Genomic DNA, 24785 nt, shown 5'->3' with positions numbered 1-24785 from the left:
GCCGAAGCCTACATTTCTGTAGCTGAAATCAAATCCAAGGAACCAACAAGTCAAATGATGCGATTTCGGACCACTCAACGAAATCCATGAACATTGGGTTCCGGACCACTCAACGAAACCAAGACACCAAAAGGGATTCCAGACCACTCAACAAAATCCAAACCAGGATACGATTCCAAACCACTCAACGGAATCTCAGAGTATAAAGGATTCCGGACCTCTCAATGGAATCCGAGTGGATACGATTCGGGACCACTCAACGGAATTGCGGAGTACAATGCATATCAAACCACTCAATGAAATCCAAGCTGGATACAATCCCGGACCACTCAAAGAAATCACGGAATACGAGGGATTTCGGACCACTCAACGGAATCCAGACAGAGTAGGGAACCAAACCACTCAACGGAACCCCAACAGAAACCCAATTCTAGGTCACTCAACGGAACCGAGTGGAAGTCCAAGAAACATAACAACGGCTCGAAGAAACAAGACATGAATCAAGTACTCAAAATACAAAAGCTCAACGAAACAAGAAATTGAACAAAGCACAAGGTATATAATTAGAACGGCTCAACAAAACAAGAAATGAAATAATGATACAATATGTGAAACAAGTCTCGAAGCAACAAACCCGCAACTATAAAAATCTCCATCACAATGGGTTAACGGTCCACCATTAGCCCTCACATTTCACAAACAATTCAACATGCATTTTAAATCACATTTCACAAACATTTCCAATGCACAAGTCACATCACATTTCATAATAATATATTGATGGCTAATTATTAAAAATCCCATTTTTAATAGAAACCACATTTATAAAACCAAGTCATATCCACAAAGGATACTAAATACGAAAACAGGGTAATAATCATATCACATATATTAAAGTCACTCACCTAGAGTCCGCGCTTCAACTTTCTAGCACGAATATCAAGGCATCCACGTCTGATCGTCGCCTGGGCAGAAGCTTAGTTCAGTCGGAAAGCACCTGAAAACGTCCTCAAAATGGTCTGGTGGCCAAAAACTTTCGAGCCTTGCCGCTCCTCCGTCAAAGGTCCAATGACCGTGATTATTGTTGGTTTTACTCCTGCAAGGAAAGGTTACCAAACCTAGGTGGTGCGCCACCGTGATTGTTGCAGGAAATGGACGTAACGGCTCTAGGGTTTTGGCGAGTTCACGAGGTTCTCGTGCTTCGTTTGTCAAACATGGTAATTCACAGGTGGAATTAAGTTGAGGGCTCGACTAGGTTTGAAGTGAGGAGTAATTTGACATAGGCCTTGTCGTTAACGATGACCGAAATAAGGAATTATGGTCGGGTTGGGTCGGCGGGTCGAAGGGGGTCCAAGTTCCTCTCCTTCTCCTTCTCCCTATTTTCCCCTCATTTTCTCTATTTCCTGACTTCCTCCCCTCTTTCTCCTATCCATCCATCTCTCCCATTTCCCTTCTCATCCCACCATCTGGCCACACACGTGGCACCATCTGATTGTTCCAGAAAATCTGGAGTCTTCTAGATGAGGGTTAAAACTACAAAAATGTCCCTAACTTTAAACGTTAATAACTTTTTCGTATTAACTCCGTTTCATGAACAGTTTGCGCCTACACGTTCATGAGATCGAGCTCTATTTGAAAATATAAATTGTGATCTCAAAAGGTCTACAAATTTTAGATAATTAATTTCCAAACTTCAAACTTCGTAACTAGTTTAATTAACATCTAGGGTTTCGTGATTGTTGCAAGAAATAGATATAACGACTCTAGGGTTTCGGCTAGTTCGCGAGGTTCTCGTGCTTCATTTGTCAAACATGGTAATCCACAGGTGGAATTAAGGTGAAGGCTCGACTTTGTCAAACATGGTAATCCACAGGCGGAATTAAGGTGAAGGCTCGACTAGGTTCGAAGTGAGGAGTAATTTGACACAGGCCCCGTCGTTAACAGTGACCGGAATAAGGAATTGTGGCTGGGTTGGGTCGGCGGGTCGAAGGGGGTCCAAGTTCCTCTCCTTCTCCTTCTTTTCCCCTCATTTTCTCTTTTCCCATTGATCCTCTCATTTTCTCTATTTCCTGATTGGCCTATCTTCCTCCCCACTTTCTCATTTTCTTCTTCTCCTATCCGTCCATCTCTCTCATTTCCCTTCTCATCCCACCATCTGGCCACACACGTGGCATCGTCTGATTGTTCCAGAAAATCTGGAGTCTTCTAGATGAGGGCCAAAATTACAAAACTATCCCTAACTTTAAACGTTAATAACTCTGTCGTTATAACTCTGTTTCATGAATGGTTTGCGCCTACGCATTCATGAGATCGAGCTCTATTCGAAAATATAAATTGTGACCTTGAAAGGTCTACGGGTTTTAGATAATTAATTTTCAAACTTCAAACTTCGTAACTAGTTTAATTAACATCTAAATTCAAATAAATTAATATAAATTCTCAAAAAATAATATAAAATCTCAATAATACAAATACGTAGATTATAACAGTGAAATCCAGGAATGAGATTTCACAGGAGTTTTGTGAAAATACAATAAAACTAAGGGGGTGTTAGTGCAATTAACCCTATAAGGATGTGAATAAGAGAATTCAGTTGATTTTGGATTGACATGGATGAGTACCTCAACCTAATCAATAAAAGATATTGATATCAAATTAAATTCAGACGAATTTTAACTTAATTCTAACACACCTAATTACGTAACCATAGTAAGTGACCCAATGATAAGGGCATGAATTCTGACTCCCAAAATACAAAAAAAAATCAAGAGGTCTCAGGTTCAAGTCTCCAAACCGGCAAATTTACTTGACTGTGGCCAAGAGAAGTTTAAAAATTACAACATTACTATTTTAAAGTAGTAAAGAAAATGTACCCTACAAAAGGAAATATCTCATAAGATTAGATTTTATATTATTTTTAATTTTAATCCTTCTAAAGAAATTAGAAGGATGGAAGCGCACGTTAGATGGTCGGCGTGAAAGCAGGAGCAGCCGCTAGAAGCTCATACCATTCTCCTCCGCTTGGAATTTCCACCTTCCCTCCCTCTCCGTCCTCCTTCTCATCCTTCTCCTCCTTCTTCTTCTTCTTCCCTTTCGTTTCTGTATTTCCAGCATTTGGATCGCCACTCCGCTCTCAGCTTCCAGGTAAACGCTTCCCTCCTCAATTTTTGCATCTATCGAAAACCAAAACAGGTGTAATTTTGACTTCGTAATTTTCTGAATTTCTTTTTTTTTTCTACGAATAATTTGATCACTTATATAAAAAAAATTCCCATAATTTTGGAGTTTAGGTATAGACGATGATATTCATCTCACGTAGTTTAATCTTTACATTTTCAAATTATTATTATGGTTGCGGATTTCAGTTACTACTGGTGCTGATTTGGTTGGAAATTTCGATTCTTTCAGGTCAGGTTCTGAAGAGTTGAAGAGCAATGATTTGGGGGACTATTCGCCGTAAAGTAGCTTCGGTATTCGATCAAACTTTCGCTGTTGTATTGCAATCAGTTGATATATTTTTGATCCTCAATGTGCATGCTTTGTGTAGTTTTAGTTTTGGGATTCTTTGTTCTATGTTTCAAGTAATTGTTAAAGAATGTTGTAGTTTGGTAGTTGCTTATGTATGTTTGAATGGACAGTCTCAGGTGCTGGGACAAGCGTGGAAGGTTAGGCATGGAGTGTCCGCCCCAAGCTGTTACCGAGCTGTACCAAAAGAGGTACTGAGAAATTGAGCTTCTGTTTCTCTTTCGCTTATTATTTCGTTACTGAATATAGGGTCTTTGATGAGGTATTTGGATTTGCAACCGGTGGCAATTCCATGTAACATTATTTCCTTTGATATTAGTATTTGTCTGTAGTTTTTTGGAATATAATTTAATAGCTTTTATCCACAACAGGCTTTGTTAATTGGGAAAGGATATGAGTGCGTTCAGAGTGCAAGCTACCACATTGTTTTAGGTAATTTTAGATTTTATAAGCTGAATCATGTTTGTTAAGGCTGCTTTTACCTGTGTGTTTCTTTTCCTTTTTTCTTTGTGGTGGTGTTATTGACCTTTTCGAATTCCTACTTTCCAGGCAATTGTGTTCCAGCGCTAAGCAGGTTGAGCTCTGATCTTTTATTTCAGCGATAAACTTAATCCTCTGCCCTTCTATTTCACAATATGTCTACATAACATGCGATCATAGATATTGTTTAAATCCACCTCCTCTAATAGGTTCTTCAAAATTTGATTATCGTTTTCAAATACTCTCTTCATAATTATGTAACCACAATTCTCTTTCCCTATATATTTCAGTCTGCTGTTTTATTTTACTTTTTTCTTTTTGCTCACCAATTCTATCTATAGAGAGAGAGAGAGAGAGAGAGAGAGAGAGAGAGAGAGAGAGAGAGAGAGAGGTTCTGCAATTTTTTTTTTTTGGTTGAATTTTAAGGTGCATTGTGAGTTAGCAAGAATGTACCTCAAAAGGCTTACCTTTTTCCACTAGCAATGAGATTGTTTGGTGTGTGTTACAGACGTACAATTGACATCCTTAATCTTGGATGAGAATCAGAATGTTTGGCCCAAGCCTAAACCAAATGACTGAAGTGCAATAAACTTCGTTTGATATTACACACTCAGTTTTATTTCTCTTATGGTGTTTATTTGTTCTTGGTTGCAGGGAAGCTACTTCTCTATGTCAAACAGAGTCTTTTATCCGATTGAGCAATAGACCATTTTCCTCAGACAGTGGTATTTAATGAATATATTGGTCTTGACATATTTACATGCTTTTGGGTCTGTTGTCTGTATAAAATATGCAAGTAATTAAACTTTATAACTGTTGAATTATGCAGGAGACTTGGTAGAAGCTGTTGTTCCTTTCATGGGTGAATCTATTACTGATGGAACTTTGGCAACATTCCTAAAGAGTATGTTACTGAAGATGCCTTGTGATACTTTAATCCATATGTTATTTATTTCTTCTCTGTCTGTGCATTTAATTCACCTAACGTGATTTCTTTTGAGACTCATGCTGATGATAGCTGATGTGGAGAACTTTTGTGCGTGTGTAGTGTAGTGTATGCATAAGTTGAATTCTTTGAGAGTCATGTGTATGATTCATGTGCAGAACCCGGTGACAGAGTCGCAGTTGACGAGCCTATTGCCCAAATTGAAACGGATAAGGTAATTTTTCAAACAAACTTTTCCTGTTTGATAACTTTTCCATTCTTAAGTGCTGACATGCATTTTCACTAAATCTACGTGTTGACATATATATAATTTTTTTGTTTACAACTAGGTGACAATTGATGTAGTTAGTCCTGAAGCTGGTGTCATTAAAGAGGTAATATTCAAGCAACATCACAATATAAATTATAAATTCCTTATGAGATCATCACTAATCACGACCTACAATCATGCATTCTGGTTTTAGTATACTAATCTTTTTATTTTTACCTTGAACATGTTCTTGTTAGTAGTTTGTGGCTAAGGAAGGCGAGACTGTGGAGCCAGGTGTAAAGATTGCAATCATTTCCAAATCTGGTGAAGGTATAGAACAAGTTGCGCCATCAGAGCAGGCTGATGCTCAGCCAGAACCTACTAAACCGAAGGAAAGTGCAGAAAAGCAAGTCCCCAAAGCGGAACCTGCCCCCGTCAAGGATGCACAACCCAAAACTAAGGCACCTTCTCCACCACCACCACCGCCTAAACACACAGCTTCAGAACTCCGGCTTCCTCCCAAGGATAGGGAAAGACGAGTAAGTTCAGGATTCTTTGTTTATCTAAGGAAAACGATTTTTTCTTAGATGAGAAAGGAATTTAATAGGTATAAATTGTTTTCTCATGTATAGGTTCCTATGACAAGACTAAGGAAGCGGGTGGCAATACGCTTGAAAGATTCTCAGAATACATTTGCTCTCTTAACCACATTTAATGAGATTGATATGTAAGCTCATGCCTCCTTTCAAAATATGGTTTCACCATGTCTCCTCACAATATATCCTTTTTATCTTTCCTTTCAAATCTTCTCTGCAATGGACTTTCAGGTTTAACCATTTATGCAAGCTTAGAATGTTGAGATTTTAGTCTAGTATTTTTACTTGAAGTTTTACCTACAATGAAATCACTTGTCTAAGTGTTCAGTTGAGTGTGAAGGATGAGAGTCATCTACCACAATGGCTCTCTTGTTCTGTCTTTACTTTGAAAGTGGACAAATTTGCCCCCCAAAATCTTCAATTCTTTTATGACAATGTTATGTAGTGGCTCTCTTTGATTCCCATCTAATGATCGGTAAAATATAATGCAGGACTAACTTGATGAAGCTCCGTTCAGACTATAAGGACACCTTTTTGGAAAAGCATGGTGTGAAATTGGGATTTATGTCCGGCTTTGTTAAAGTATGTGTTGTTGCATAAATTACTGTCATTTATCGCCAAATGAAAATTGGAAGTGCAAAGTACTATTAAATTATTGTGAAATTGTAGTACTATACTTTTTGTGCGTGTGGGCCGTTCTTAAGTTATACGTTAATTTGTTTCAGGCTGCTGTTAGCGCACTTGAGCAGTTGCCAATTGTCAATGCTGTTATTGATGGTGATGATATCATATACAGAGATTACATTGATATCAGCATAGCTGTTGGGACACCGAAGGTATGCTAGTATTACGTTTGATACTTAACACACATGAGCATTAGTTATGAGTTATTTCTGGTCATTCATAGTTTGGCACGATGAATTCCAGTGTCGCATGTGAACTAACCACGGTCGAATTCTTTTTATTGAAGGGCCTTGTTGTTCCGGTTGTCCGTGATGCTGGTAGTATGAACTTTGCTCAGATAGAGAAGGAAATCAATACCCTGGCTAAGAAAGCAGCTGATGGTTCTATATCAATTGATGAAATGGCTGGAGGCACATTCACAATATCAAACGGAGGTGTATATGGAAGCCTTCTAAGCACACCAATCATCAATCCTCCACAGGTATTGCTCTGTACTCGTTTTTCTTTTTCCGGAAAACCTTCGTAGCAATACTCTCTCAGACAAGTTTATTTGTTGATTTGTTTTTCCTTTTGCAGTCAGCAATTTTGGGTATGCACTCAATAGTGAACCGTCCCATGGTCGTTGGGGGGAACGTTGTACCAAGGCCGATGATGTACATTGCATTGACATACGATCATCGTCTCATTGATGGAAGAGAGGCTGTTTTCTTCTTGCGCCGCATTAAAGATGTCGTGGAAGACCCTCGCAGGCTTCTCCTTGATGTGTAAAGGCGTCGGTGTCCCTGAACCCCGATTTTGAACTATATGTAGAACGCAATATATCCCACCGCATTCTGAAGTCGATATGGTTGGCAAGTGTGTTTTGTCCAATGCCTTTTTTTTTAAATTAGAGTTGGAATACTCTGCAGGACAGGTTGATCTAAAAGTACATTTTTCCTTTCAGCCCGGTTACTACGGCTTTTCGTTCACTGAGGATTTTAAATAAAAAAACTCAGTTTACTCTACTTCTCAAGGGTGTATTTTGACGATCGTTAGCCTTTAATTATTTATCCTCAAGAAATATATGATCCAGTTTCTCGTGTTGTTCTAGGGATCTTTTTGATTTCCAGCATACAAACAACCACCTCGGGATAGCTTAGTGGTTGAGGACAAATTTCAAGTCTGTACTTCACACGGCACGTCCTATGTTTGAGTCTTGCGCTGGTGAATCACACAATAGTGATGCTTCTGAGTCTTCTGACGCCCGAAAAGATGTACTGCGAGGCTTGATCCTATTTTATTTTTTAAGAAAAACTTCCAGCATACAAACCAATAACATATTTGATGGTATAAAAAACAATTACAGCCGAAAAGGAGAAAACTTGAACAGAGAAACAGGCAAGACAAGGATTTTACTATTGCATTTCCCAAAAATGGACCGTAACCAATGTATAATAACTGAAACTCTAACATCAGTTCTACCAAATGTTTCCATTTCTATTCCAATAAACTGCAAGCGAATTGTCGAAAATTCTCCGCTTCATCTTCCGATGGTCCTATAGAACGAAAAGAAGGCGTTTGAAGCGCCAGAGCGTCTGTTAACTTTGCCAGAGCGTCTGAAGCGCCACCGATGGTCCTATAGAACGAAAAGAAGGCGTTTGAGATAGCTTGTATGACCATTAGTTAATTTACAAAGAGAAGAACAGACAGCAAACGAATCAAACTTACCCCTCCAACACTAATTCCTTTTTCTCCTGCAGCTTTAGAATCCTCTCCTCGATAGCGTTCTCAATCACAAATCTCATAATTCTGCAACCGAGAAGAAAATATTAGAGATCTTACCAAACTTAGTTTAAAAACTGTGACAGAACAGTGAACTGGCTGAAAACAATTCCTTTTGCAGAGCCATCCTTTTCAACCATGGACCTGATTTCTTCCCTCTAGAGCCATATAGAGGAAATTCAAAAGGCACGAGGAAGTTAAGAAAGATGATAAGCACGCTACATGTGTACCTGTGCTAAGTAAATCAATATGATTGACATATTCGACAATCAAGAAAATATCAAATGCACAAACGAAGAAGGAAAGTGCGATCTTCATGACAAATTCCACAGATTTTCCCATTTATATTAAGGTTGCTTCCATTTCTCAGTGCAGCAGATGCAGAATACACCACAAGGTAAGGATGATTAACAGCCTGTAGAGAGTAAACGAAAAAATTAGTGCACATTACTAATGGACCAAATAGAACTTTGTTGATGAAAAAACAATAAGCAACAGAAAGGATCACGGATTACAATACATGTAAGCACATACATTTAGAATTTTATGTTTTAGCAAATACATGGCTCTTTTGCCTTGGATATGATTTCCATTCATCTGTATCGGTGTCGCCACATACTTGCAAGGATCACGGATTACAAAACATGTAAGCACATCTATTTCTGTAAAGAAATCAACGAAAAAAATTACCAGATTGGAAACTCACTTTATTCCACCAACGAAAATGTCTAACTGAATTATGAGGGCAATTCGAACATAGTGCTGCGGAACTGCAGGTTCCAGTTACATTAGAAAAATGTCTTCTGTGACATTGGTTGTGGATGCTTTCTCCTTTGTTGCTTAGACTGCTTCTCAGTTCAAAAAGCGTTAGGCCACAAAAATATTTCAAGTGAGTTGACATTTTCTTCTCATAATACAACTTTCCACAATATTGGCACTTCTGTTTGGGAGGCATCACATTCTTCCTGTAGTCAGCCTCAACAATGGAGTATGCAGTAATCAGTGGCGGATCTAGGAATTTAAACTCGGGGGGTCCCAATAATAAAGGTCAAAAAATTTATAGACAAAAACAACATTGAAAATTTAAATATAATACATTTCATTCAAAAATCATATGCAAAACAATATTACAAATTATAAAATCATAATTCAAGCGTCTATTATGAGGTTTCATAAGTTACTAGGGAGTACCTAAGTTATTGATTATCTAATATGGACCACTAAATTTAAAACACCAGTCAAATAAAACTCTCTCCAAACTCCCACTATCTTTCTAACCAAGCACACCATTTTTCTCTTTTACTAGTTTCCAAACATCCATTTTTTCTCTCACTAAGAACACAGCTGCCATACCTCCATCAACCGTCTCCCTCCCCATTCTCTCGAAGCCATGGCAGCTCAACCCCCAAATTTCACCAACCCATGATAGATCATATCCATCTTACTAACCTTATGCAGGAAATTTCACCCATAAGAAAAATTACTAAGGTGTTTGAAATAATTTGGGAAAATTTGGGCTTATGTACTGCCCTGTCAGACGACAGAGAAAGGTTGGAGGAGAGTGGGTGGCACTGATGGATGAGACCATGGCAGAAGCAAGGAGGAGAGAGGCTGGAAGGGTCCTTATTTTCTTTCTTCTCCGTGCGCGGTCATCTTCTCCAAAAAGAAGACAGCCACTGCAACCTGCAACATGCAACCTACAACCTGCACAGACCTCATGCTCAAGTACGAGGGGTCCCCGAAAAATTTCTAACAGCGATTTAGGATTGCCGACGGGTCATGGAACCTCCCAGGTCCCTATGTGGATCCGTCCTTGGTAGTAATGACAAAATCATAAACCTAAACCTTTGTACTTCCTTTTGAAGTAAACTGCTCTAATTCACTCACCCATTGACTCACAGCAACGACAGGGCAAACCACAAGGGTGGCTTTGATTCCTTTCAATTTATTTTTGAACACTACTTGGTTGCTGAAAGAAGAACAACAATTATTGCTACCGAACGCCAATCATGGATAGGTATATATGTAACATTTAATTCCAAAGTGTAGAAATAATGTTTGAGATTGTAAGAAATCCTTGCATCAAATTATGTTGATATAAGTATTTGATGGCTAATGATGTTTAATGTGTAATAAGAAGACAAATTAAATCAACTTAAGGGCAAGTTGTGGATTGATTACAATAACAATTCAGGAGATTAAACTCACGGCAATGTGCCTAAATATTTCTAGTAATTAATAAGATTGCTGCTCCCATTTCAATTTCAATGCTGCTTCCTCTTAATTTGAAGCTCTTCTGCTGAATTTCAAATATGCTGCTGGTGTCATCAGCCATGCAGAACCTGCTTTTAATTTCCACCACCTCCACCGGATCCACTTCCAGACCCTTGGCCACTACCGGCGCCAGCTCCCACACCTATGCCAACCCCAATTCCAATTCCAAATCCTCCACCACTGCCACCGCCCCCACCAGCACCTCCTCCACTTCCTAGGCCGCCACCAACTCCACCTCCGCCTCCGCCTCCTACACCACCACCAGCACCAAAACCACCTCCATGACCTGAACCTCCACCGAGACCACCACCTCCTCCTCCTCCTGCACCTCCTCCACCACCAACACCTCCGCCAGCTCCACCTCCGACACCACCTCCTGCGCCAAAACCGCCTCCATGGCCTGATCCTCCACCAACACCACGGCCACCCCCACCACCTCCACCTCCACCTCCTCCACCTCCCCCACCACCAACGCCCCCTCCAGCTCCACCTCCTACACCACCTCCTGCACCAAAACCGCCTCCATGGCCTGAACCTCCACCAACACCACCTCCTCCTGCTCCTCCTCCACCACCAACGCCCCCTCCAGCTCCACCTCCTACTCCACCACCGGCACCAAACCCGCCTCCTTGGCCTGAACCTCCACCAACACCACCACCTCCTCCTGAACCACCTCCGCCGCCTCCTCCAAGACCACCACCTCCTCCAACACCTCCACCTACACCACCTCCAGCTCCAAAACCTCCACCATGCCCAGAACCGCCACCAACTCCGCCACCGCCTCCTCCACCAGCTCCACCACCACCACCACCTCCAATCCCACCACCAACTCCACCACCTACACCCCCTCCAGCTCCAAAACCTGCACCATGACCTGACCCACCTCCAAGACCACCTCCTCCACCACCACCAGCGCCTCCACCAGCGCCAATACCACCACCGCCTCCAACACCACCTCCAACTCCTCCTCCAGCTCCACCACCTATACCACCACCAGCCCCTGCTCCTCCACCAATTCCTCCACCACCACCAAAGCCTCCTCCTCCTCCTCCGGCTCTGCCTCCAAAGCCACCGCCCCTAGGTCCCCTACCGCGATTCCCTCGACCAAACCGACCACCACATCTCCGACCCCATTGGCAATCATCATCATCACCGCGAAATCTAGTTTTGTCAACTTTCTCATCACCTAGAGTGGTGACTGCACTCAGCTGGAGGACAATGTATAGAACAACAAGACTCAAAGACAGCCATTTTCGAGAGACAACCATGGCTTCTCTCCTCTTCTGTAAAATGCTCGATTAAATTTTCAGGTAGATTGCTGAGGAGGTTGTTATCTTCTTCCTTCAAAAGACGATTGTTTTATAGGCATGGGGTCTTTGGCCAATAATACAGTACGTACAGCTACACTGAACAGCCTTTAATGGGTGCATGTTCATGGCACGCGTTGGCACAGTTGGGAAACTTGGAGGACCATTAAATGCCAAATGAAGGAGGAAGTCAAAACTCAAAAGGCTAATTTGGATATATATCACTTCAGTTTTGCATTGACCATTTGACTTATATGCACATCCACTTCTTTTAGTTTTTTCTCGCACCGTCATATTATGTGTGAAAGTTAAATAACAATGTGTAATTAGTCTCATATCTTATTACATAGAGGCTTAAATGAAAACACAATGAAACAAAGATCTTCGTAATTTAGTACCTTAATATCATTTCTTTAAAAAACTAGTCTTTCAAATATTATTGTAGCAGTTATTCATCTAATTTGATCAAGAGTTGGGACCTAATTAGTATTCTGTTTGGATTTTGTCGATTCTTTCACACATTTGATTTTTCTTTATTCCACTTAAAGAACATGTATGCTTTAAAGTTTAAAGAAAGTTAGACATGATAAGTAGGCCGAACACTTCCTAACCAATTTTATGTGAGCTCTGCAATTCTGCATTTGAAGCCGGTCAACTTCACCGACGCTCGACCATTAATATTACTCTTTGCCAAATTAAATCACCCACCTTCCTCTTTGCAATTTGCAAAAACAAATGGGAAGTGGTTGTAGCCGGTGACTGTTCATGCAGGATTGTCAAGTTTTCGGGAACAAGTTGGGCCAGGAAGTGCGAGGCATTGCGAGTATATCCATTTCATCGTTAATTGGTTTTGAGTTGGATTAATTTCATCGGTTGCTAATTGGTTTTGTGTCGAATGGTTTACCAGCTACTGAGTGATTTGATACGCAAGTATATAATTTAAATTTCATTCAAGAACTGGTATGATAAGCCTTTGTTAACAGATTGGACGCTATTATTTATTTGATGTAAGAAAACCGATACTGGAGGATGGAGGAGTCGAATACATAAGCTCGGATGCACAAGTTAATGTTATTAACCAACCTAGCTATGAGCTACGAGTAATATGTAAAAAGTTATGCTTTCTAGTGTTCATCACATTCGTGATTAGTTTCTATCTTCAGGTTAAAATTAGTGATGCGAAAAAGAAAAAAAAATCCTTTGTGATTAAAATACGTTAAACAAAGAATACATGATGGATAACAATTTATCTTTAAAAATTAGATCCAAAAAGTTTGATTTGGATCACACAGAGAAGACACAAACTAACAAAGGGTGACGAAAATGGCTCAAGTTACGCCCTACATCTTTGATTTGCAGACAATATCCTCTCCTGTAGTTCACATCTTTGAACCTGACAATGCTTACAGTTTTCACCTTCCGAAAATGCAGGTTTGCTTAAAGAGGCCGGGTTCTGCGCCCCAATGCACGACCACATAGAAGAGCATTCCTTGGGATCGGATATTCATCCCTCCATGAATTCGCAGGCGAGTAGACACGAAAATAGAACTGCTGGCCTAAGTACTGCCGTGCCCAGTTCTCGGACCTTATGTTCCACATTCCCACATTGTCCAATGGCATGTAGATTGCAGTCCATGAGTTGGGATACACCTGTTCATAGAAAGAACAGACATTAAAATCGATCACGAAGACATAACTGTAAGTCGCGCATATGATTTTACAAAACTGGATTTATCAATGTACCTGAACGGTGGAGCGAGATATAGTGTCTCTCAAATTGTATCTCAATCTGCTTGCAGGGGTCCACTGTCCACCATCCATCCTGCCCATATCGAAATCACCACAGTAAAGATGTGTTATTGAATTTCTCGCAGTCGAAAAAAAGTTTGAACTTCTGAGGCAGAGAAACTTACCCTACAACAAAGAAATTATGGCCATCAATGTGCCATGACTGCACAGTATCCTCTGGATTCTCAAACACAAGTTCAGCAAAGCCACGGAAATCAGCATTCATGACAGAAGTCTGAAGATAAGCACCGCCGCCAGTGGGGTTGTCTTGGATGCTTCCAAGGGAAAACACCCCTGAGATCTTGAAGTAGTCAGCAAGTTTAAGTGGTGTGTCCGGTTGGATGAATGAAACGCTGTTCACAGCATATCTCTGCTTGCCATTGATAATTGGAGCAGAGTTTGTGAGCCTGATCGTGCGGGTGGTGTTGATCAATCCGTAATGATAAGAGCCTTGGGGGTTAGGCCTCGGACCACTCGCTGTCAAATTCCGTCTGGTTTTATACATGAAAAGGGCATGAGATATAGAAATATTCTACAATTCTTTTAGGTTGCAAAAGTTCAAAAAGCATGAGATATAGAAATATTCTACAATTCTTTTAGGTTGCAAAAGTTCAAAAAGCATGAGATATAGACACATTCAACAATTCTTTGAAGTTAGTTACCTTAGAGATCGGGCTTGTTCAAGAGACCAGTCAATCTGAGTTGTTGGGCCACCGGGTGGAGGACCAGAAACACTTCCTGCAGAGTTACTGTAGTGGAGAATGGAGGTTGCACTGAGCACTTGTGACGTGAAACGCGAAGAGACAACAATGTAGTAATCTTGTGGCGGTTGATCAGCTGTAACCAATACAGAATAGGACTGACCCAAATGAATGTCAAGAGAACTGTAAGTGTTTTGAAGAGAGTGGGTGCCTTCCACCTCTACTAACAACATCTTGTGCCCCTGGATTCTGAAATTAATGGAAGTTGTAAGCCCCACATTCGATATCCGCAATCTGTATGTCTTGCCTGCCAAGCAAGTATAACATCAAAATGTCATGAGAACGAAAATAATGACAGAAATGGTGATCAAAATGCTGCTTGTATTCATTAATTACCTTGATAAACTGTAAATGTAAACCCATTGGATCCACGGCCATTAATGAGGAGTCCGTCGGGGATGGGAAGATTATTTCCACCATCTAAAATTGCTTTCAAATCCTGTAAGGATTCAAAACAATCCCATCAAACAACAACACATCACATTCCTAAATTTTCTACTAGGTATTCGCTAACGATAGTAAATCACGAGTAACGCTACAAGGACCACACTTTTACACCACATTATGTAGCGAGCGAGCAACTGCAAATGTTATATGCTACTTACAGTGTGATTTTTACTGAACCAGTCTCCGGCGAGTATGGTAAAATCTCCAGCAGGAGGAGGGAAAGGTACTGGAATACGTGGGCGGCTGTCAATTTTGATACCACCGAACCCTCCTGCAGCCTTGTGGAGGCCAAGGGAAGGGAAGTAGAAGTAACTGCCAATCTGATCCTTGACTTGAAGAACATATGTGAAGTTATGTCCCGGCGGGATGGGGCAATTCGTGCCAAACACCCCATCCTGCCATGAGTTCCTTCTCTGCTGTACTCCATTCCTGAACAAGAGTTGCAGGACTTGTTAGTTAGTCGAACAAGGAATTCTGCTAATGAAATAGTTACTTAGAGAACAGGAAAGAAGAAAAATTCGACAGAAGACCCCAGAGACTGTCGATTGAGAAGTAGTAAATCTTTCAAGAAAAAAATTCGCAAAAACGTCAGACATTGCTGAATTGAACAGCTGGAAGTGCGCTAAAGAATCCGAGTTTAAGGATTGGATCTAAGAGATTGATGTACAACAGAATGACCAATCATTTTCCATGTTACTCACTTTTTGCCAAGTGAACAAAGTGACTAAAAGTGCCCATCCAAATAGGCAACAAATTTAATACCATTTCTTTTCTAAAAGCGGATATTCTAAACTGTTTTAAAAGAGAGATTCAAACTTAGTGCCACTAGAATGACATTACTGAGCGACCAACTAGCCTAACTCACGTCTCATTTCTAAGTGTTTCCATTGGGAAAAGTAAATACACAATCCACATATGCTAAGGAAAAAATAAAAAGAAACAGAAGAATGATGACTAACCAAGAGATGAGAAAAGGTTCATCCAAGCTATTGAAAACGCTGATGATGAGGTTGTCATTGGTGACAGACTCGATCTGCGGCCCTGGAAACTGCCCATTTATCAATATCCCCTGCATTTCCATTCAAAACTCATTTTATTAGCACCAAAAATTCCCACAACAGAGGGGAGAGAGAGCAATGATAAGGTTACCTGCTGTTTAACTCCAAGGGGGTAGATATCACCATAGGTGACATTCCAGTTGTAGAACCTGTAGGGATCTTCACCACTTGTGCAGATCACAGTAAGCAGGGCAACCAATATCACGCAACAAGCGCTTTTGTACACTCCCATCTCTCTCTCTCTCTCCAACCCAATATTCTTATTTGGATGTTTGAGAGAAATCAATGGAGAAATGGGACTGAGATGCAAAATAAAACCCTCCCAGAAGATAAAGATTCAAGCTTTAAATCTCTCTCTCTGTAAAGCTCCCCTTAACCGCCTGTGCTTTTTTTTCTTTCTGCTTTTGCTTTTTCTTTGAGCACCTTTGAGAGGGTTCTACAAGAGTGCTTTTGTCTGCGAGATGAGATCTCCCTCCCTCGGCTGTTTGCTGGTTATTTTTAGTAAGCCAACAGGGAGTGAGTGTCTATGAGCTGTACTTGTTGCTTCCCGTCTCTATGTAAAGGAAATAAATAGGTTTTGTTGCAGACTTTGCAGTCACTAGTCACTGATCAGTCCACAGTCCTGTGCCTAGGGTGGCGCGAAAGAGAAATTTTTTATTCTTTACGAAACACACGTAGTATACTAAGGGCACGTTTGTTTGACAGGATTAGCAAGGCTTGGACTGGACTAGACTATAGTCCTGTGTTTGGTGTGCAACCGGATTAGCTTTAATGGGCTTAGGTGGGACTCGCTCGGATTACACGCCTCCTTACGAGTTCTTAACGAAGAACCCCAATTTTGGGCAGACTCGTAAGCTCGGAGAGAAAACCGCGAGGATCCCCAACGTCCTGCTCGTCCTCATCTCTGTGAGGATCCCCAACGTCCCTCGTCCTGCTCGTCGCTCGTCGTCGACCTTGCCCTGCTTCCTCGTCGTCGTCCTCCTCACCCTTATCTCTGCGTCTTCTTGCCCTCATATGGTCGGAGACAGTCTGGTAAGCTTCAAATCTTCGATTGATTTCGTCGAATTGAGATTAGAATTTGGGGTTTTCATATTTTTAGTTCAAATTGAGATTAGAATTTGGGGTTTTCGTATTTCAACTTTTCTGGTAAACTTCAAAATCAATTTTTAGGTCAAATTGAGATTAGAATCTGTGTGTGTAATCTATGTGTGTGTCTGTGTGTGTGTGCGTGTGTGTGTATACTATGTGTGTGTGTACTCTGGTTTGTCTGTGTGTGTGTGTATACTCTCTGTGTGCGTGTAATCTCTGTTTGTGTATACTCTGTGTGTGTGTGTGTGTGTGTAATCTGTGTGTGTAAGTGTAATATGTGTGTGTGTGTAATCTGTGTGTGTATACTCTGTGTGTGTGTGTATGTATGTATGCAGTGTGTGTGTGTGTGTATGTATGTATGTATGCAGTGTGTGTGTGTGTATGTATGTATGTATGTATGTATGCAGGGTGTGTGTGAGTGTATGTCCGTGTGTGAGAGTGTGTATGTCCGTGTGAGTATGTGTGTGAGTGTGTATGCAGTGTGTGTGTGTATGCAGTGTGTGTGTGTGTGTGTGTGTGTGTGTGTGTGTGTATGCAGGGTGTGTGTGTATGTATGCAGGGTGTGTGTGTATGTATGCAGGGTGTGTGTGAGTGTATGTCAGTGTGTGAGAGTGTGTATGTCCGTGTGAGTGCAGTGTGTGCAGCTGACCAGTGTGTGTGTGTGTGTATGTATGCCGTGTATGTGTGTGTGTATGTATGCAGTGTGTGTGTGTGTGTGTATGCAGTGTGTGTGTGTGTGTATGTATGCAGTGTGTGTGTGTGTATGTATGCAGTTTGTGTGTATGCAGTGTGTGTATGTATGCAGTGTGTGTGTATGTATGTATGCAGTGTGTGTGTGTGTGTATGTATGCAGTGTGCGTGTGCGTGTGTATGTATGCAGTGTGTGTGTGTATGTATGCAGTGTGTGTGTGTATGTATGCAGTGTGTGTGTGTGTGTATGTCCGTGTGAGTATGTGTGTGAGTGTGTATGCAGTGTGTGTGTGTGTATGCAGTGTGTGTGTGTGTGTATGTATGCAGTGTGTGTGTGTGTGTATGTATGCAGTGTGTGTGTGTGTATGTATGCAGTGTGTGTGTGTGTGTGTGTGTGTGTATGTCGTGTGTGTGTGTGTGTATGTATGCAGTGTGTGTGTGGGTGTATGTATGCAGTGTGTGTGTGTATGTATGCAGTGTGTGTGTGTGTCTATGTATGCAGTGTGTGTGTGTGTGTATGTATGCAGTGTGTGTGTGTGTGTGTATGTATGCAGTGTGTGTGTGTGTGTGTATGTATGCAGTGTGTGTGTGTGTATGCAGTGTGTGTGTGTGTGTATGTATGCAGTGTGTGTGTGTGTATGTATGCAGTGTGTGTGTGTGTATGCAGTGTGAGTGTGTGTGTGTGTGTGTATGTATGTATGTATGCAGTGTGTGTGTGTGTGTGTGTGTGTGTATGTATGTATGCAGTGTGTGTGTGTGTGTGTGTGTGTATGTATGTATGTATGCAGTGTGTGTGTGTGTGTGTGTGTGTATGTATGTATGCAGGGTGTGTGTGAGTGTATGTCCGTGTGTGAGAGTGTGTATGTCTGTGTGTGTGTGTGTTAGTGTGAGTGTGAGTGTGAGTATGTATGTGTATTTTGCACATTTGTCCATGAGTGTGTGTGTGTGTACTTGGTTTATAACTATGATATTACAATGTGAATGTTTTGTATTGTGTGGGGTTGATGTTGAATTGCAATTTTTTGTGGTTGTTGGTTGCAGAGAAGAGGAGCATAAACGGAAGGCTAAGGCTAAGGCTACTGCATTACAGGTGTCCTTTAATTTCCCTCTTCACATGCAATGCCTAGCAATGATAGCAATCCTTATACTAGTGTTCTTAGACACATGTTTATAGATGTATAAGAGTAGAACATTTTGAATATGATGCCTCGGGTTAATGATAACTTTTTTTTTTCAACGCCACCTGTATATTTGTTGCCTCGGGTTAATGATAACTTTTTTTTTTCCAACACCACCCGTATATTTGATGCCTCGGATTGTGACATCGCTAGTTACTTTGATCTAGTTCATTTCGTATCATAATCACTTCATTTCCATCACCCTTAATAACAGTAAATATTACATATATAATGTCCTTAATTTGTTTTTTGTTTTTTGTTTGTTTGGATAGATATGGATCGAATGAAGCTTTTATTGATCTTATTGTTAGAGATGTCTTATTTGGAGACAATTTGCATTTGTACGATTCTTGTGTTGATGATGCTACGTGGCAAACAGAGACATGTTGAACGACCCACATTGACTAACCGTTCACTTATTAGACGAGAGATTAGTTTGTGTTATCTGAATGGTATAATAGGGAATACTGATACTGAATGTGTCAACGAATTGAGAATGGATAGAAGGACTTTTGGCATATTATGTGACTTACTTCGTCAAGATGGGAGGGTAAAAACTGATGGTTTGGTGTCTGTAGAGGAGCAGGTGTGTATGACTTTACAAATATTAGCACATCATACTAAGAATCGTAGTGTTGTCGGTAGATTTTATAGGTCGGGAGAGACTATAAGTAGGTATTTCAATAGCGTATTGCAAGGAATTTTGCGATTACAAGGTATCCTACTAAAAGTCCCTCAGCCTGTGCCTATTGATTCTACAGATCCTAGGTGGCAATGTTTTAAGGTATGATGAGAATTTTTTTTCATTTTCCCTAAGATTTAACTCTTCATTCCCTTTGTATAAATTAACAAAAATTTATTTTTTTTTTTTTTTTTTTAAGAATTGCTTGGGAGCATTGGATGGAACACACATTGATGTGCATGTACCTGAAATTGACAAACCAAGATACCGAACAAGAAAGGGTCGAGTCGCAACTAATGTGTTAGGTGTGTGTTCAGGAGATATGCAGTTCATATATGTGTTTCCGGAGTGGGAGGGTTCCGCATCAGACTCTAGAGTGCTACATGATGCAATTACTAGGCCTAATGGTTTTAAGGTACCAGCGGGTAAGACTATTACTTAGTCTCAACTTTGTAAGTTAGGTCTAGTTCTGTTTGTCAACTACAAAACACTAATAATGTCTGTTTTTTTTTTTTCATTAGGTTATTATTACCTTGTAGATGGTGGTTATACAAATGGTGAAGGATTCCTTGCACCCTATAGAGGAATACCTTATCATTTATCTGAATGGGAGGGACGAACACCTTCTAATAAGGAAGAATATTTTAACATGAAGCATTCTAAGGCAAGGAATGTAATTGAACGCTGTTTTGGCTTGCTAAAAGGAAGGTGGTCGATACTAAGGAGTCCATCTTTCTATCCGATAAGGACACAAGGTCGAATAATTACCGCTTGTTGCCTACTACACAATCTTATTAGGCAAGAGATGTCTGTAGATCCAATGGAGAATTTGCCAATAATAGAAGATGGACAAAATACAGAAGAAGGTGAATATGTTGGTAGTGTTCAAACATCTGACCAATGGACTGTAAAGAGGAATGATATGGCTCAGGAAATGTATAACGAGTGGAGAGCAATTAGGAACCAGCAACCGAACTAGCTATATGTGTTAATGATAACATTTTATTTTAGTATTCCTTTTTATCATGCATTTGTTAGATATTAGCACAATGATTGGATGGTATGCAAATTAATTGGATATTATGCAAGTTGATTGGATATTATGCAAGTTGATTGGATATTATGCAAATTGATTATTTGTATGGTATTTTCCTTCATTAAAATATTTTTTGTTTAGGTATGGATAACGAAAATATTTTGAATGCTACTCAAGAGCCAAAAGGAAGAAGGTGTAAATGGGAAGCATTTGAGGAAGAAGTATTACTAGGAGTTCTTGAGGATTTTGTTGCTCGGAAGCAACGGTGTGACACCGGTGCTTTCAAACAAGGTACTTTGGTTGAAATAGCAAAAGCTGTCAATGTTTTATGTCCTCATTCAAATATAAAGGCAAATCCACATATTGAGTCCAAGTTGAAGAAATGGAAAAAAACATATAGTATGGTCGTTGACATGATAAACACAAGTGGATTTGCATGGAATGATGTCAAAAAGTGCGTTGAAGTTGACAGTGATGACTCATGGCAAACTTATGTGCAGGTTCATATCCTATTTTATTTATACATTAGTTATATTATTGCTGCTATATTTGTTACGCATGCTAAATTTTAGTTTTGCTATGTTGATATAATCTTAGAGAAATAAAGAAGCCGATGGATAGAGAAGCAAACCTTTTCCACTGTTTGATAGATTTGCATATATATTTGGAAAAGATCAGGCTACGGGTAATGTAGCCGAAACCCCTGCTCAAATGGTGGAGGAACAAAGTCATGATCATGTTGGTGAAAGTGATATTGGAGGTGAAAATTTTGTTTCTTCAATGAACCAACAAAGCCAACAAAGCACCCCATCTGAAAATAGCCAAAGAAAGAGGAAAAGAGCTGTGGGAAGTTCAAGTGATGGAACCGAGGCAATTATCAGTGAACTGAAAGATTTTTATGTTGAAAGTGGGAAGAGGATGCAAATGGTAACTGAAGCTTTAGTTCAAGGTACTGCAGATCATACTGACATAGCTAATGAACTTGAAGCAATGGGTCTCTCTCCTATGGATCAAATTGATGCATTGTCTCTTATTTTGGATAAACCAAAAAATGTGGGAGTGTTCAGGGCAATCAAACCGGAACTCAAGAAAGTGTTCGTCCAAAGGCTTTTAAGCGACAACGCAAGCGGATGAGGATTTTGGCTAATGTTAACATGGATGTATTTTATTAATGTTAACATGGATGTATTTTATTAATCATACAATCTTATGTTATGACTTATAACTTAGCTTTGCACTAGTATTTTGGCTTATGTTAACTAGCCATTTTGTAAATTATGGAGATCTATTTTGGCTAATGTTAACTAATGTTAACTAGGATTTTCTAAATTATGGAGATCTTCTTATGTACTTGTATTTGTTGAAGTTGCATGTATTGGGCACTATTATTTTTCTTCTGTTGGGTGATAGAGTTTAAACCAAGCTACATTTGCAAATTAAACCCAATTCTATTAGCAGGTAATAGAAACAAAACAATTGTCAATTTTTTTTAAGATTCATAATATACATGGAAAAAATATGCTCCAATTAACCCATATCATGAGATTTGTAGCATTACTCTATTACACAATGGCAAAAATTTGTAGTCCTAGTCTAAGCAAACACAAATATGGTGAACAGTACTGTTTTTCTTATCCTGCTTCTTAGTCCGACATTACACCAAACGCTTCACTAAGTTAGTCCAGTCTAAGCCAGTCCAGCTTAGTCCCGGCAGCTAGTCCAGTCCGAGACAGTCCGGCGCAACAAACGCACCCTAAATAGTTTACATGTCATTATATATGTAGAATCAAGTTTTATTTTTGAAGTTAGCGATTTTTTTAATACAAGCATCTCATAATTAGTATTAAAAATAGGGATGTACTATCCACACACATTTTTTACTTCTTACACATCTTTTGTTAATTTATATCTGTTGATCTTTTTTAATTCATCTAATCTGACGGCCGAAAATTAAAAAAATGTGTGAGAAGTAAAAATAGGTGTGTGGATATCACACCCCTTAAAAATAAATAGACGTGACACACTAAAAATCTCTTGGCGTGAAGAAATTCAAAATTTTAGGACATTTAACAAATCATTTTTTTATTTATTTGGTAAAATAAAAGGAGCTTGATTAGGGTATTGGGATTATCGTAGAGATGCAGAAAGAAAGTCATTTGCTTGGTTGATTGCTTTCTGTTTAAGCGTGATTGGTGAAATCTAACATAAAATTTGGGAAATTGATGACGATTACAAATTCCCTTTGCTGAAATAGAAAAATTAACAGGGCTGACTCAATTGACATGGACATCTGTGTACAAATAATACGATTGACAAGTAAAATATTGCATTTGGACGACGAACTCAACTTAAAGTTGTATATTATAGAGGCATTTGAGATATTTTCTCGTGTTAAAATTTGTGTCAATTTTTCTATTTTAGCACAAGTGGTTTGTAATTGTCGTATAACATCCAATTTTCTTAAAACATTCCCTGTTTGGAGGAAACATTACTTACACTTGAGATGATAATGTAATAGTATTTCAAGTCAATTACGTATTATTTTTAATTTGATTGATTTCTTTCTAATTTAATAATTACACATTTTTACACATATCATTACTTGATTGACTTTAAATACCCAAACAATTACATTTATGTGTAGATAAGTTCTTATCATCTGCACGCACGAGTAACATGTCTTGTTGAAGATAAAAAAAAAAAAAAAAGAGATCTTGACTAAAAAAATCATTGTGGTATGTTAGATTGGCATGAGCCTTGTCGGTGATAGTTCTGACTAAACATATATATATATATATTTGGTGAAGTGACTAAAAATATTTAATTAATAGCTAAACAAGGAAATTAGATTTAATTATGCTTTTTAATGGGCCACAAATCTTACTGACTATGGAAGACTTTGGTTCCAAAGAGTAATAATTTAATATAACACCAAGCTTGACCACATAGTTCTTTTTTTTTTCTTTTGGGTAAGAATATTTTCAATTATTGACATAAATAAATAAAGTGGATCCATGACATTATTTTTTTTAACTTCCCTTTTGACACACAGTTTTATAGGGTTCGCTCCGTAATGTATTTTAACAATTCGAACCGTATATATTTTAGGACATTATTCATATATCATCCTTACAAAAAAATTAGACGAAACTAAAACCATTTAGACATTTATTTGTAGTAAAGAAAACCATCAAATACAGTTCTACAAAAAAAAAAAAAACCCTAAACACTTAATCCAACGTTCATATAGTTCCAGATTTGAGTTTTTTTTTTTTTTTTGAGATATCGATATTTTTATATTAAGGGAAAGTGGGGTTCGGCTCAGCCACACAATAGGTAGCCTAATTTGGTATCGAATTCGTCATCCATGAGATTCGAACCTAAGACCTCTTACTTCTAAGTGAAGAGGAATATCACGAGACCGTAGTATTGAGTGGCCAAATTTGGGTGATTTTTGGTAAACATAATCTTTGAAGAAAACCTAAAAATACATTACAAAATCAACGCCACAAAATATGTGTTAAAAATTGTGTGAAAAAGTGATGTCACGATTCCATTCTATAAATAAATAAATAAAAATGGGACAAAAAAAGAAAGTCGAGAAATTTTGAAACTTGGTGGCCCAAATAATTGAGTGGCCAGAGATGGATATACAAGCTCAAGCTGGATGGAATTGTTGCTAGGAAGGCCAAACAACGACGAATTGAACAAACTTAGGCAAATGACAACGATGTTCAACCGACGTTTTGGTTTTACATCAAATTTATACTCGAATACATCAAATTTATAATCACTGGATTTTCTCATGATCTATGATGACGAAAATATTACTAGGTTAAGAATTAGGTTATTTTACGGGTTTTCTAATTAGTAACGAAAGAAATGGGAGAACTATGCATAAAATATTTTGCTAATATGCACCAATGGTGTACATGATAAGATAGATTTATACAATGAGAATACTGATTAAAGGACAGAGGTTTATAGCCGTTATATCGATGAGGAGTGATTTCTCACATTCTTTTCTCTTTTTACACACATGTTGATGTCTATTTCAGATTGGACAAACTAAAAGATAATCGAGAGATAAATAAACAGAATGTACAGAAAGAGAAAAATGCATATGAAAGTCACTTTTCTATATCAATGGGTTCACTTATTTTACCAGGCATCCAAGAGCATCATAGCATCACTATCGTCATTGTAGCAAGTATTCTTTTCATTTTAATTATC

The 24785-nt window shown here is 39.1% G+C and overlaps 4 protein-coding genes and 1 long non-coding RNA gene across 5 annotated transcripts; 2 read left to right on the top strand and 3 right to left on the bottom strand.

Moving 5' to 3' along the window:
* Window positions 1-2934: 2934 nt before the first annotated feature.
* On the top strand, window positions 2935-7485 carry LOC126583351 (dihydrolipoyllysine-residue succinyltransferase component of 2-oxoglutarate dehydrogenase complex 1, mitochondrial-like). The gene is made up of 15 exons (XM_050247701.1): window positions 2935-3144; window positions 3409-3470; window positions 3639-3716; window positions 3897-3957; window positions 4075-4099; window positions 4660-4730; window positions 4835-4909; window positions 5110-5165; window positions 5281-5325; window positions 5462-5740; window positions 5834-5928; window positions 6289-6379; window positions 6523-6633; window positions 6768-6962; window positions 7058-7485. The coding sequence occupies exons 2-15, from the start codon at window positions 3435-3437 to the stop codon at window positions 7247-7249; spliced, it is 1410 nt and encodes a 469-aa protein (XP_050103658.1). The 5' UTR covers window positions 2935-3144; window positions 3409-3434; the 3' UTR covers window positions 7250-7485.
* Window positions 7486-7857: 372 nt separating this feature from the next.
* Window positions 7858-8329, bottom strand: LOC126583352 (uncharacterized). Its single transcript, XR_007609727.1, has 2 exons — window positions 8189-8329; window positions 7858-8096 (listed from the first exon to the last, which is right to left on the bottom strand). It is a non-coding gene; the product is annotated as an uncharacterized LOC126583352 (long non-coding RNA).
* A 2261-nt stretch (window positions 8330-10590) lies between these two features.
* Window positions 10591-11784, bottom strand: LOC126633748 (glycine-rich cell wall structural protein 1-like). The gene has a single exon (XM_050304319.1). The coding sequence runs from the start codon at window positions 11782-11784 to the stop codon at window positions 10591-10593; it is 1194 nt and encodes a 397-aa protein (XP_050160276.1).
* A 1226-nt stretch (window positions 11785-13010) lies between these two features.
* LOC126583350 (L-ascorbate oxidase homolog) lies at window positions 13011-16386 on the bottom strand. Its single transcript, XM_050247700.1, has 8 exons — window positions 15969-16386; window positions 15779-15888; window positions 14978-15248; window positions 14709-14811; window positions 14274-14619; window positions 13737-14102; window positions 13567-13645; window positions 13011-13473 (listed from the first exon to the last, which is right to left on the bottom strand). Exons 1-8 carry the CDS (start codon window positions 16107-16109, stop codon window positions 13261-13263), a joined length of 1629 nt encoding a protein of 542 aa, XP_050103657.1. The 5' UTR covers window positions 16110-16386; the 3' UTR covers window positions 13011-13260.
* A 2310-nt stretch (window positions 16387-18696) lies between these two features.
* LOC126633747 (protein ANTAGONIST OF LIKE HETEROCHROMATIN PROTEIN 1-like) lies at window positions 18697-24631 on the top strand. The gene is made up of 5 exons (XM_050304318.1): window positions 18697-18746; window positions 19107-19618; window positions 19716-19941; window positions 20038-20423; window positions 24611-24631. Exons 2-5 carry the CDS (start codon window positions 19109-19111, stop codon window positions 24629-24631), a joined length of 1143 nt encoding a protein of 380 aa, XP_050160275.1. The 5' UTR covers window positions 18697-18746; window positions 19107-19108.
* The last annotated feature ends 154 nt before the right edge of the window (window positions 24632-24785 follow it).

The sequence above is a fragment of the Malus sylvestris genome, chromosome 9, assembly GCF_916048215.2.
Source record: "Malus sylvestris chromosome 9, drMalSylv7.2, whole genome shotgun sequence".
NCBI classification, from domain to species: Eukaryota; Viridiplantae; Streptophyta; class Magnoliopsida; order Rosales; family Rosaceae; genus Malus; species Malus sylvestris.
This window is presented reverse-complemented; position numbering and strand designations above follow the sequence as displayed.

Bases quoted from the DNA above. Each gene is read 5' to 3' on its own strand.
- LOC126633747 (XM_050304318.1), top strand. From the start codon at position 19,109: ATGGATCGAATGAAGCTTTTATTGATCTTATTGTTAGAGATGTCTTAT. The intron at 19,942-20,037 runs GTAAGACTATTA...TTTTTTCATTAG, and splicing joins TGGTTTTAAGGTACCAGCGG to GTTATTATTACCTTGTAGAT. The intron at 20,424-24,610 runs GTAAAGAGGAAT...TGTCTATTTCAG, and splicing joins AAACATCTGACCAATGGACT to ATTGGACAAACTAAAAGATA.
- LOC126583350 (XM_050247700.1), bottom strand. From the start codon at position 16,109: ATGGGAGTGTACAAAAGCGCTTGTTGCGTGATATTGGTTGCCCTGCTT. The intron at 15,889-15,968 runs GTAACCTTATCA...ATGGAAATGCAG, and splicing joins CCCTTGGAGTTAAACAGCAG to GGGATATTGATAAATGGGCA. The intron at 13,474-13,566 runs GTACATTGATAA...TTCTATGAACAG, and splicing joins TATCTCGCTCCACCGTTCAG to GTGTATCCCAACTCATGGAC.
- LOC126583351 (XM_050247701.1), top strand. From the start codon at position 3,435: ATGATTTGGGGGACTATTCGCCGTAAAGTAGCTTCG. The intron at 5,326-5,461 runs GTAATATTCAAG...TCTTGTTAGTAG, and splicing joins AAGCTGGTGTCATTAAAGAG to TTTGTGGCTAAGGAAGGCGA. The intron at 5,929-6,288 runs GTAAGCTCATGC...AATATAATGCAG, and splicing joins ACATTTAATGAGATTGATAT to GACTAACTTGATGAAGCTCC.
- LOC126633748 (XM_050304319.1), bottom strand. From the start codon at position 11,784: ATGGTTGTCTCTCGAAAATGGCTGTCTTTGAGTCTTGTTGTTCTATAC.